Consider the following 13,505-nt stretch of genomic DNA (forward strand, 5'->3'; position numbering starts at 1 on the left):
TCCCCTCCCCGCCTGGGCTGCCTGTTTCTCCAGGAGGAGCAGAATTCCTGGTGCCTGCAGGAATTCTGTGCACATCCAGGCTGCTGCTGTTTCCACGTGGACACTGAATTTAACCCGATTTCCCGCGAGTTTGGCGGGGATCCCCTCCTCTGGTTTCGCTCAGATCCCGGGGTTTTGGCTGAACGCGTTGGGCCGGAGCGGAGGAGCTGGTGGGAGTTTGTGTAATTCTGTTTCCTTTTTTTCTGCTGGCAGCTGGTCCTGGCTGAAAGCTCCCACTCTGACACGGGCTCCCAGTGCACCGAGAGCCACACGGACCTTCCACCACCCCTGGAGAGGACAGGAGGCATCGGAGACTCCCGGCCCCCATCCTTCCAGTAAGATCCCAATTCCCATCTATTTCTCAAATTCTAATTCCTGTTCTATTCCTCACCCCCGTCCCTCTTCCTGCTGCAAGCCAGCTGTTTGTTGTTGTGGTTACAAAAATCGAATATCGAGGAATTAAAAAGGGGGATGGGAATGAAAGCCCTCTGTCGTTGTTAGAGTGAAATATTTATCCAAAATATCTCATTTTCAAGCCCGCCGTGGATGAGTTAAGTAGGGAGAGAGCCCCGAATGCTCTTTGTAGTGTGCGGCTGACAAGTGATTAGTGTGTTGGGTGTAATTAGGGAGGTGCAGAGCCAGCTGAACGCTGCTGGCAGCAGGGAGAATTTCCATGAGCAGCAATTCCTGCTCCGTGTCCATCCAGAGGCTGCCAGCTCCATCTGTGTGTGGCCAGGCTGGGAATATCTGCCTTGATACTGTTATTTCCTGTTCCTGATCCAAGGGGAATCCTTAGGATACCTTCATTTCCAGGGAGGGCCTCGGAATTTCCCCCCAGGAGGATTTCAAGCAGGGCCTTGTGCTCTTAGGCTGTGTTTGGAGAAGGAAATGCAGCCTGGATTTGCTCGTTTCCCATTTTTTGGGGATGGCTGGAAGAGCCCTCAGTGTTGTGTGTGACTCTTTTCCAGATAAAAACCTTTTAGAGGGGACAAGAAATGCTGGGAAATCCCGACCCTGCCTGGGAGTGCCTTGCAAGGGCTGTGCTGCCCTCCTGTGTTCTGAACTGGCCAGAAAATAAAACCAGGCTTTTGTTTTCCCTCTTAGACCTGCCTGGAACAGCTCGAGCTTTGTTTCAGAGGGTAATTAGCTCGGAATTAGGCACGAGGTTTGAGGGGCTGCTCACTGCCAGAGCCCTGGCTCCAGCTGATCCTGCTGCTGCTTCCAGAGTGTTCCCAAATATTCCAGAGGGAACGTGGGGATGCTCAGAGGGCTGAAGGACGCTGCTCAGATGGTGTTTTCTGCCTCTGTTCCCATTCCCAGATAAATCACCTTCCTGCTTGCCCTCTCTTCCAGCCCTTTCTCTTTCTTTTATTTCATCTCCAGTAGAGAATGTGCCTTGTGGGGAGTTTTCCTAGACTAAAACTTGGTTTTCCCTGATGATTTTTTGGGTTCTCCTCCTCAGTTTCCCACATCTCAACGTTTCACGGCAGATTTTTCTGTTGTGTTTCATTTTTTCAGTCCAGAAGAGAATGTAATGATGAGTTCAGGCCGTAACCCAGGGCAGAGAACCTCAGTTACTCTGCACGAAGCTCGAAATTCTGTCACCACTAGAATTTCATTTTAAAGCACACCCACTGCAGATTTAAAGTGATAAAGAATCCACTATACTCTGAAATTATTTGTTTCGCTGTTAAGTTGAGCTTAGCAAGTCTTTCATTGGAAAATGAACCTGAATCATGACCGTAGTCCTCTTATGGAAAATTACATTTCCTGGGATTTTGTGGTGGTTGTGCAATAAGAGTGACTTGTACCTTCCTGATTCCTAAATCCCTGCGATTTTATTTAAATACTCTTCAAGCTACCAAAGATTTGTCATCTCCTTCAGTGTTGATGGAGGCCTTATATAAATAAGTGCCAGCTGAGCTGGGTCTTGTGCAATTGTACAAACAGAAATGGTGCTGGACAGCGAAGAATCCAAGGAAAAGGTGAAGCAAGGGAGCGAGATCCTTATCGGAGCTGAGGTGACAACTCCGCTCCCTGCCCGACAGCGTTGATATTTTGGCTTCACCGTTGATGAAATCCAAATAAAACTTTTATTATTTTTTTTTCTCCCCCTCCCTGCTGCGGGTTCTGGAGCTCGTCCTGCATTTCATGCTCCGTTTGTAGGGGCATTTCAAGGAGGATTTTTGGGAGGGATTTGGTGGGGCATTGGGGGGATTTTTTGAGGGATTTTTGGAGGGAATTTGGTTGGATTTGGGGGGATTTTTTGGGGGGTGATATTGGGAGGAATTTGATGGGGCATTGGGGGGATTTTTTTGAGGGATTTTTGGAGGGAATTTGGTTGGATTTGGGGGGATTTTTTGGGGGGTGATATTGGGAGGAATTTGATGGGGCATTGGGGGGATTTTTTTGAGGGATTTTTGGAGGGAATTTGGTTGGACTCGGGGGGATTTTTTTGGGATGATATTGAGGTGTTTTTGGGGTACCTCCCAGAGGTGCCTAGCCACAGGGGGGTTCCTGCATTTTGGGTGCATCTTTGAGGGGATTTTGGAAGGGGGATTTTTTGGGGGTTGCCAAATCCCCTTTGAGCCCAGTTTGGTGGTGGAGGTGCAGGGGTGAGAGCTCTGAGTTGCTTCCTCACGTGAAAACGGAGCTGCATTTAATGGGCTGGGCACTGGGGAGGGAACAAAGCAGCCGGGAGTTCATTTTACACCTGGTTTAGATGAGCAGTTTGGAGGCAGGTTCGGGTTCTGAGGTGATGCAGGAGTGGGAATTCCGAGCAGGAGTCAGTAGATGGTGCTGCTGGGATGGCCAGGGCTGACCTGGGCCGTGTGTGGCACCGCTGAACCCACCCTGGCATTTTGGGGGGGACTGAGACGTGCTCCCAGGTGTTCTCCTGCACGACAAGGGGGAATGGATTCACAGTGGCAGAGAGTGAGTTTAGGTTGGATATTGGCAAGGAATCCTTCCCTGCCAGGCCGGGGAGGGGCTGGGATGGATTTCCCCGAGCAGCTCCGGCTGCTCCATCCCTGGCAGTGTCCCGGGCCCGGCTGGAGCAGCCTGGGGCAGTGGCAGGTGTCCCTGCCGCGGCACGGGTGCCTCTGGCTGGGATTTAGGGGCCCTTTCAACACAGGACATTCCGTGCCTCTGGCTCGGAGTTACCGTGAGCTTTGCAAGGCTTCGCCCTCCGAGGCCGGAGCTGCAAGTGAGAAGTGGCCAGAGAGCTGCAGCTGCTGCTCTTGGCTGGGGTCTCAGCAGGAGCCAGGAGGATCCTTGTCCTGGCCCAGCAGGAGCCTTTCTTCCCGGGGGAATGTCCTGCACAGCCCTGGGGCAGCTTTCCCAGCGTCAGGGGGATGTGCAGGCGCTCCTGCAAGCACCTCTGGGTCTCAGGGCTTCCATTCGGGGTTCTCTTCTCACCCCTCAGGTGTTTGTGTGGGTTCTCTTTTCACCCCTCAGGTGGTTTTGGGATTCTCTTTTCACCCCTCAGGTGGTTTTGGGATTCTCTTTTCACCTCTCAGGTGATTTTGGGATTCTCTTTTCACCCCTCAGGTGTTTGTGTGGGTTCTCTTTTCACCCCTCAGGTGGTTTTGGGATTCTCTTTTCACCCCTCAGGTGGTTTTGGGATTCTCTTTTCACCCCTCAGGTGTTTGTGTGGGTTCTCTTTTCACCCCTCAGGTGATTTTGGGTTCTCTTTTCACCCCTCAGGTGGTTTTGGGATTCTCTTTTCACCCCTCAGGTGATTTTGGGTTCTCTTTCCACCTCTCAGATGGTTTTGGGTTCTCTTTCACCCCTCAGCTGGTTTTTGGGGTGGGCCCAGCAGCCCAGTTTGCCGTGCTCAGAGCGGTTCTGTGCCTTCTGCACGGCTCCCAGCTGCGCCTGTCCGTGTGGGGAAGGGAAAAAGAGCTGAGTCCAGTGATTGTCCCCATTTGTTCTGTGACAGCCCCAACGCTGCCAGCAGCAGGGATGGCCTGGACAACGAGACAGGGACAGAGTCCGTGATCAGCCACCGGCGCGAGCGGCACCGGCGCAGGAACCGCGACGGCCACGAGGACGGTGAGTGCTGCTCCCGACGGCTGGGGAGGCTGAGCTGGAGAATAAAGCAGAGATTTATTGAAAGGCCTTTAGGATCTGCCTTGGGCAGGACAAGAGCCTGGGCAGGGCTGCACCCAAGGTGGAGCCAAAATGGACACAAAATTGACCTAAAATGGCCACAAAATGGACACAAAATGGACTCTTGGTCACGAGGTCTCACACTTTCATAGGTTTTGCTCCATTTGCACATTGGGGTTTCATTGTCCCATTCCAGCTCCAGGTTTTGCAGTCCCATCTTTCTTGTTTCTCCCTTCACCACTGTTTGTGCTTTTGGGCTGAGCACTTGTCCCAGCTGTCCTTGGTGTCCATGTGGAACAGGATTTGTTTTGTGCCCTGCTGTGTGCAGAGCTGAGTGACGCTGAGTGTGAGCTCAGAGCCGCACCCTGGGCACCACAGAACCCGAAACACAGCGAAGATAAAACTTAAAGCATCACTCATTCTCCCCCTTGCCCAGTTCTCCTCACACCTCTCAGAGCAGCAGCTCCTGCATCACGAGCACGAGGGACTCGTGGCTGCATTCCTGCCTGCTTCCAGGGACTCTGATTATTTTAATGGAATAATTAGATAATTGCTCTGAAACTCTTTGAAGCTCAGCGTTTTTCCGAGAGGTGAAGTGGCAGAGGGATTGTTTTTGACAAAATGCAGAGCTTTCTGTAGCATGGGAAGATGAATAGCTTGGAGAGGACTGGCTGTTGATTTCTCAAGGCTTGGATCAGCTGTGGTGTTTTCTGCTGGTCTGAAGATCTTTTTTTAGACTTAAATACACCCAAAGTGCACCTATAAAATGCAGGACTCCATCTCTTGCCTCTGGTCTGCACATCAAAGTAAGCTTGGGTTTTTTCATTCATTGCCAGACAAGAATTTCCAGGCTTAATTAAGAATTAATAGGTGCCATCCATTGTGTTTTAAATGGTCCAGAATTTGGAATGCTTGGGCCCAAGAAATGCCATCATAGCCTTTATTCACAGCTCCACCCAGCAAAGAACACCAGAAATCAGATTTATGCTGAAGGTTTCTGTTCATTTAACCCTTCCAAAGTGTCACTGATGAGGGGTGAATGGAAATCCCTCCGTGGGAGGAGCAGAGAGCTGTCTGTGCTGGATCCTGACTGCAAATTCCTTTGGGAGCTGACAGAAAGAGGCACAGTCCTCTCACAGTGTTGATGAAAAAGTTGTTGCAGGAAGAATGTGAAAAGGGGAGTTGTTTTGAGCATTGAATCAGTGCGTGTTTTGCTGTGGGTATTTATGGCGTAAGAGCTGGTGCTGGTGGATGGAGTTGTTTGTGCCCGGGAGTTTCTGCCTGGAGTGGTCTGAAACCAATTCATGCAATTCCTTTGAGAAAGAAACGGGGTAAAATTCCCTCCTTTTGTCAAAACCTGTCACTAACATCACCTGCTCTCTGAATTGAGACCTCCTGCCTGCAGCAGGTGAGTTCTGTCAAGGTGGATAAAGCGAGGAGAACTGCTTTAAAAGACGTTATTTAATGTCCACAGTGTTTCTGTGCTCACAACAGTGTTTCATTTAACAACATCCAGTGCACAAAATGACACCACGAGTGTGTTGTTTTCAGTGGGAAGCAAGTCTGAAATGCCCAGTTCAGCTCTGTGTCCTGAACTGCCACTTGACAATACTAAAAGAAGTGAAATACCCCAATCCTGGGAATGATTTTAAGGCCCTTTCATAACACTGATCCCAGAGTCACTCTTTCCTTGCACCTTTACATCTTGTCTGGAGCCCAGCTGGAGAGAAAATGGGGGAACAGCCCTAGGAAAAGGGGACAGGGGTGGGGAAGGGGCTGTGACACCGGGATCCCTGCGCCAGCAGCTGTGTCCTCTCCCCTCTTTGTGGAAGGGGAAAATCCTCCTTTCCCTGCAGGGAGCAGGAGATGCAGTGGGAGTGTTTGGTGTGCTCCTGCAGAGACTCGTTTGAATAATGCCCAAATTACAGCCCTGCTGCTGGGCAGAGGGGCAGGGTGAGGGAGCTCCCGGAGCTCTGTGTTCCTCACAGCTTGGTGCCAGGGGTTTGCCTCCCGAGGCACGGGAGCAGCTCACCCAGCTGGACAATTACCTGTGTTTGTAACTGTTTGGTACACGGAGTCACCCACCCTGGCAAAGAGGATTTCCCTGGATTCCCTCGAGGGAAAGGAGTTCTTGCTCCACAAGAAAAGAGGAGCAGGGTGTTTCAGCCTTCATTTCAAACAGGGGAAGTGAGAAAAGGTGTGAAGGAACCGTTTGGGAATGGATAAAAACCGAGCTAAAACCAGAACAGGTCAAACAGGCTGAGTCCACTGAGCACTGGAATTGAGAGGTTCCACACAACTAAGGTTGGGAAAACCCCAGGGAAGGAAAGGGACACTAAACTAAGATCTGTGCTACTCTCCATTTTAATTTACAAAAATTGCCTCCTGATTTTACTGGAAGACGTTGCCAGCTTTCAGTCTGGGCTTGAGCTGCAACAAGAACCTTGCAGGGGTTTGATTTGGGGTTGGGGTGATGGTGAATTCCCCAGGTTCTCCGGTGGGTGATAATTAAGTGTGGTACCACGGGTGGATTGTTCACCACAGCAGCCTGGATGTTTTCCTTCATTGCTGCAGGATTACTCACCCCAGAAAAGCTGCTTCTGCTGAATTGCTACTGGGCAACTCCACACAAACACAGGCTGTGATAAATACTGATTCCAGCTGTGGCTGGAAGGTGTGGGACACACCTGGATGATCTGACAGCGTTTTCACACCTCTTCCCATTAAAAATCCAGAAGGATTTGGGGTGTCCTTAAGCTCTTCCACCCATTTCCCTTAAACTCTATTCCTATTTTAAATGCACAGACAATGAATCTCCATCTGCGCTTGTGCATTCTCTGATTTCAAAATAATCCCCGCAAAGAGAACGTGGTGGCTTGAGGAACATGATAAAACTCTTTTTTTTTGGAGCTGTGTGACGCTGCAGACACAAGCACCAAGAAAACCTCGAGGAAAACTGATCTGGAAAAAAAAAAATAATCAAGATGTCAGAGCTCCCCCTTTTCTCTCTTCAAGCAACAAAAGTCCTCATTGCTTTGGGAGGTTGACAAAGTCCTATTAAGTGAAAGTAGAGTGAGGATGTTAATTAGGGCCGTGGGAGGTCTGCCTGGCACATGTTTTGGGGACCCCTGGCTGGGAGGAACAAAGCTCCCCTGTCAGTTCGCTGAGGAGGAGTGGGAAAGGGGACTGTGGGAGCTCTAATTAGGGAGGTAATTAAGGGACAAGAGGGTTTTTAGGGGTATTTTTTTGGGTGTTGAGGAATGTTTCGTAGCTGCTGCTGGGTTCCTGACAAGCGTGCGGATGTCAAGTGTCGACGCTGGGGTTTCGACGCCCGGTTTGCTGTGGGGTGAGCTTAACTCTTGTGCAGCCAGCTGAGAAAAAACTTGTTCATAAAGTTCTCAGATAACAAAAATAACGAAGCTTGTCGTGTAAACTCGAGTGCCTTTACTTTCTGTGCCTGGAGGAGCTCCTGGTGTGGGCAGGCTCCCACATCCCAAACGCCTGGGAGGAGGAGCTGTGGCAGATTTCCCCTTGCTGCTGCGATGTGGGGGGTTTTTACCACGCTGTGTGCCAGGGGATCTGCAGGAGGGCTGGAAAGCAGCTGGGATGGGAATGTTTGAGCCTGGCTGAGGTTCCAGGGAGCTTCAGTCCCAAGGGAAGTCAGGGTCCAGGGGTGTGTCCGTGAGGCAGGAGTGGACAATCCCATTGTCCTTCCCGATTTAAACAGCAGGGGCTCAGCCCTGCCCCCAGCAGGGTTCCAAGTCCTTACTGCGGAATTAATAACTCCTGTAATTAATAATTCCTGTTCATAAATGGGAAGTGTCGGGATTTTAAGACACTTTTGGATGTTTTAAAGCATTAAAGCATCCTGGAATTGCCACAGGAGGGGCCTTTGGAAGGGGTTGGGAGGGTTGTTGCAGTCCCTCCGAGCTGGCAGCTTGTCCCCTCTCTCTGAGCCTCCCTCACCCTTGTTCTCTGTGCAGAACCTGCTCTGAGCACACAGAACCCTTGAGCAGATGCTGCTCTTCCCTTTCTGCTTGCAGGCCTTGTTTGATTTGCTCTTTGATGTGCTTTTGTCCCTCCGGCAGGGCCTGCTCTGCTGCTGATAAAAGTCCAGGAGGACACGTTCTACCCTCCCAGGCTATGCTTTATTCTCAGCTCCTGGAGGCACCGAAGGGCTTTTGTCACCGTGTCCTGCTGAACTCTGTCCTCCTCTAATGAAGGGACAGGGCAGGGGGGTCAGCAGGGCAGAAAGTCCCTGGTCATTAGTGGGACAGGCTCTGAACCAGAGCAGGGAATGATTGATTCTTCTTTAAACTTGTATATTCCCTGATTTCAAAATAATCCTCACAAAGAGAATGTGGTGGCTTGAGGAACATGATAAAACTTTTTTTTGGGGAGGTGGGGGGAGGTGTGTGATGCTGCAGATACAAACACCAAGGAAGTCCCAAGGAAAACTGATCTGGGAAAAAAAAATCAGGATGTCAGAGCTCCCCCTTTTCTCTCTTCAAGCAACAGAAGTTCTTGTTGCTTTGGAAAATTACATGGGAATATTTCATGAGTAAACCCTTTATAATAGTGGTTTGCGAAAGTACTCAATTATAATAATGGTTTATTGCCTCCAAACAATGCTGGCTAACATTAGAAAAACTTGGAAAAGGGAATTTTACTTGGGCAGGGAAATTGCAAAAAAACTTTATGGATTTAAATGCACGCCTTAATTACACAGGAAACCTTTCCTTTGAGCTCAAGACTACCTGGTGCTGCTTGGGAGGTAAAAACCAGATTTATTCCATGCCTTGGCTCCCTCTATCCCTGATTGTTCTCCTGGTGCTGGAAATCTTTAATAAACACTGAGCATCGCTTTGTCAAACTTTCTCTGATGCTTCACTTGAAAAGCAAACCATATTACTTTAATAATTAACTCTCAGCATGCATCAGGTATAATTCCTACTGCAGGCTTTGCTCCCTTAAGCAGGTTTTCTGTTCTGGGATTGAAGAGCAACTCCTTTAGAGCTGGGAGTTGTGTTTTTGGAGAGGGTGGTTTAAAATCTCAGCCTGTCCTTGAAGCCTGTTATGGTGACTTCTTTACCTTATCGAGCTCAGTGTTTCTTGCTCCAGGGAAAGGAACATTCCTGGTGAAACAGAGCACTTGGAAATGAAGGATATTCTAATGGAACGTGCTGGGGGAGTTTGCTTTGCCGAGGAAAACCCCTAAAATATCTCTAGAAAAAGATGAGTCACTGCAGCCTTCAAGTAAACTGCATTTTTGGGAGGGGATTATCCGTGGGAATGTTTGTGTCTGACAGCGTTCACACAGCCAGGGATTAGCAAAGGATTGTTCTGGAACACCTGAACGGGGCAGGCAGCGTTTGATGCCCTGCACTGCCCGCACCAGGGACAGGAACGTGTGGCACAGGCCCAGGTAAAAGTGCTTTTATGGGTAAGATATTAATAAAAGTCATCCAGGAATGCTGTTTTCAGGATTTCTGAACGTTGCTTTTGGGATTTCTGTGCCGCTGGGACTGTCCATGCCAAACTCAAAGTGCTTTTTCCCGTCCCTTCCCATTGACACAGCTTCTGTTGCTGTCTGGTACCTTTATGGTGCTTTTCCGTGCCTGACAGAGGTAAAGGCTGGCCCATGGGCAGGTGGGAAAGGGCAGGCCAGGAGGACAGGAGGTTCTCCAGTGCTGAGAGGGATCAGGCCCTGCAAAGAGCTTGGTTTTGGCAGGAAGCTCCTCCTGCAGAGCCGTTCTGTGATGGTCCTGCTGCTCCCTGCACCTCCTCCTCCCCCGTGCTGTAACACTGCTCCTGCTGTGCTTTCCCAGTCCCCAGGATCAATGGGCACCCCAAGCTGGACAGGCACCGTGAGCACCCCCCTGGCTACGACAGCTCCTCCACCATGATGAGCAGCGAGCTGGAGTCCAGCAGCTTCATCGACTCCGAGGACGATGACAACACCAGCAGGTACAGCCCAGCCAGGGCACAGAGCCTCTTGGCATCTTCCTGGGCGCTTCTGAGCTCATCTTCTCTCTTCTTCTTCCCCTCCTCTCTCTTTGTTTTAAAATGTATTTATTTCTTTCTTTTAATTTTCCTTTCATTTCTTCTGTGATCTGAGCGCGGGGCGTTCGTTGGTGACCTCGTTGTGGGGAATCACTGCTCAGTTACTGGGTCACTGTCCAGGCTGTCCAAACCACTGTTCCAGTTGAAAGTAAAGCTCTGTTCCTCTCCTTTTCGTAGCAAGAGTGGCCACATTTCAAGATCAAAGCACTGCTTACCTATTTATGAAGTAAGGGTGTGAATATTAAAACCAAATACTGTCAGCAGAGATTCCTAATAAGTGTGCACTTCACTGGAGCTCAATTATAAAGGAATTCCTGGGTAATTGCACAGTCTGAGACCTGTGAGCACTTCAGGAATTCATCAAAGTCAATGCTGTTGCAAAGGCAGCCTTGGCTGCCGTGTATTTATGGCTTCTTCATTATTTCTTTCTTTTTGTGCAGGCAGAGCATGTGAGTTATTCCCTGCTTGAAAAACACATCTCATTTCAAGACATCTTTGTTATATCTAAAGATTTTTTTATTTTTAAGAAGTCTTTAAGCCAATACATTTTGTGGCTTCAGAATGCTTATTTTCATGGATGTAAAACCAATCTAAAATATTTTTCTTCCTTTTCCTGGCCACATTCTCTAGAATATTCTTCCTTTTCCTGGCCACTGGCTCTAGAGCTGTTGTTCATCCTCATGGACTCTGAAAATCCATTTTGGATTTGTCAGAGAACAACAGGGTGACAGATCTCTGGTGGATCATGGGAATCTGCAGCTAAAATAAGGCAGAACATGGCAATTTTAATAAAAACAGCAGAAAGCAACTACTCCTGGAGATCCTGAGCTCCTTGCTGTGATCCCAGATGTCACCAGCTTACGGATCTTGGTGGATCTGTTGGGTCTTGGAGTTGGTCAGGGCTTAGAGATCTCACAGTTCTGATTAAAGGCTGTGTTTCCTAAGGGGTGAAAGGGTAACTAAATGCAGGGGTTGGAATGAGATGAGTTTAAGGTCCCTTCCAACCCAAACAATTCCACGATGAAGTTGCCAACACCTGGAGATACAAAAAAAAAAAAAAAATCACCTTTCTGGATATTCACCTGCATGGGGGGTTGGTGAGATGAGTCCTTAACCCTGAATGCACCCTGAGCCTTCCCAAAGCCTTTAGGGCTTCGAGCCCTCCCCTAAAAACTCGAGCCCACAACAACAACAACAACAACCCTGCAGCTGATTTGTGTTCGTTGCAAATAAATGAATGATTTCCATGGCAGCAAGCAATGCAGTGGGGCAGGATTAGCTCAGGGTGGCCACTGGGGCACATCAGAGCAGACACGGTGAAATCTTTCTCTGTGAATAAAAACAGCAAAACTTCCTGAGCCTGACCTGAGAAGAAAGAGATTCTTGGAAGCTGCTGCTCCTGCCTTTTCCTCTGGAGGCTGGGGCAGGAGCTTTTGGCACGGGGCAGAGCTGCCAGGCCGGGTAGTCAGGAAGAACCACTCAAAGGAATGCTCCAAGGTATGCTGCTGTGTTCCAGGGGTGATGATCTCAGGCACGGGAGACACTGTGCTGGCAGGGAGAAGTTTTCTGTAGAGGCAAATCAGGCAAAAGAGCAAATGGAGAAGGTTCCAGAGCTGCTGGAGGCACCAGCCTGGGGACAGAGGGGTCTCAGGGGTGAGTTTGGTTCCTGCCAGTGATGGGTTCTGCTGAGGGAGGAAATCAGATGGAAAGGATGTCGCTGTCCTGGAAGGGAAGAGCTCGTGAGGCTGAGGATGCTTTTCTGACTCTGTGTGTTTGGTTTTATTTGAACTCGGAGCAGTGCAGCAGAGCTGGGGAATTCCCAGCCCAAGGAGGCTCTGCTGCCTTCAGTTAAAGAACAATGTCATGTTTTGGTGAATTAACGTGTTCACAGACATTCCAGGACAGTGCAGAGTGGCACAATGATTTCTTTCCTTTCTTCTCAAAGTGTGATATAATTGAACGTTTGTGTTTTTTGCAGGTAGGATTTTGAACAGAGGTTGATGGGAACTTCACAGTAAAAGCCTTTTTTTCTGTCTTCTCCAAAGTAAAGGTCTAACAAATCTGACATCTGTAGCTGTAGGATTACTGTCAGCAATTGCTGCTCTCAGTTCAATGCAACTAAAAGAATTCACTGCAAAATAATAATGTATACTTCTCATTTAAGAAATTTCCATAATTTCTTTTTAAGCCACGTGGATAAGCTTTCTTTAACAAATGTTGCCTTTTTCCCTCATCCTTTGGGAATTGTAGAATGGAGCAAAAATATTATTATTACAATATTTTTAAAAAAATCTTCTGTGGTATTTATTGACCTTTGTGTTAGCAGTGCAGTCAGGGTTTTGGGCAGTAGCTGGTGCAGGAAATTAATTGGTAGTGATAACTCCAGATTTGTTTTTCATCTTTGCACTTTATTTGTCTCAAAAGCTCTAATTTGCCATCTTGTCTTGCTCATCAGATTGTAATAATAACAACTTCTACCCAGCATTTCTGGAGATGCTTCAGAGAGCAAAATATTCCTCATTAGAGTAGGTTTGAGCTGCTTTCGAGCATCCAGATGCTCCCAGAATATTAAGGATTCAGCCAGGATGCATTAAGGCTGTGGATTGAGCAGAAATTACAGGGAAAGATGATGAAGTGTGCCACAGCTACATGAAAATAGGTGTAAAAACGTTCCTGCAGAGCCTCCTGATCATCGCTTCCATGCAGCTGATGCGAGAGGCTGCTTTAGCTCCACTTTTTTTCCCTGAAATGTTTTGTATCCTCTTGAACTAAACCTGAACTGGGGCTTTTCTGAGGAGCTGATTCTCATCCCTCCATCCTGATACCGAGCAGAACGGCAAAAATACAACAATATTACCAGCTGGCAACAGAAACTCAGAGATTTGCCAAGAAACTCTGGTTTTGATGGTTTAATTTGAGAGAAAAATGCCCTTTCAGAGAGCAGGCAGCTTCACTGCGGTGTGTGCAGCGTGCCTGGGTTTTCCTCATGTTCTCCTAAGCTGGGAAGTTTTAGCTGAATCCTCTGGTGAGATGTTGTGGGAGGGAAGAGGAGGAGAAGGAGATGGGAGAAGAAGCAGGAAAGGGGGGAATATTGATAGCAAAATATAAGTGGAGCTTTTTGTGTCAGTTTTTGGTGGGTGTTGAACAAGCCCAGTTTGGGGAGCCCTGGGTTTGACACCTCCTTGGTTGTTTTTTTTTTTTTTTTCCTGTTGGCAGGTAAAACCTCCCAAGCCCAGGTGCTGTTGTGAGCTGTTCCACACATCAGGAATTATCACATTTTGCATCTCCTTTTG

At 48.5% G+C, this 13,505-nt stretch overlaps 1 protein-coding gene across 5 annotated transcripts in view; it reads left to right on the forward strand.

The window, feature by feature from the left end:
- DVL1 (dishevelled segment polarity protein 1) overlaps positions 1-13,505 on the forward strand; it is a 70,306-nt gene that overhangs the window by 38,683 nt on the left and 18,118 nt on the right. For all 5 annotated transcript variants that reach the window (XM_040084330.2, XM_040084331.2, XM_040084334.2 and 2 more), the window contains 3 exons: positions 253-374; positions 3,980-4,092; positions 9,978-10,116. In XM_040084330.2, coding sequence (XP_039940264.1) covers positions 253-374; positions 3,980-4,092; positions 9,978-10,116 — 374 coding nt within the window. The remainder of the gene's footprint in view (positions 1-252; positions 375-3,979; positions 4,093-9,977; positions 10,117-13,505) is intronic.

The sequence above is a fragment of the Hirundo rustica genome, chromosome 22, assembly GCF_015227805.2.
Source record: "Hirundo rustica isolate bHirRus1 chromosome 22, bHirRus1.pri.v3, whole genome shotgun sequence".
Lineage (NCBI taxonomy): Eukaryota > Metazoa > Chordata > Aves > Passeriformes > Hirundinidae > Hirundo > Hirundo rustica.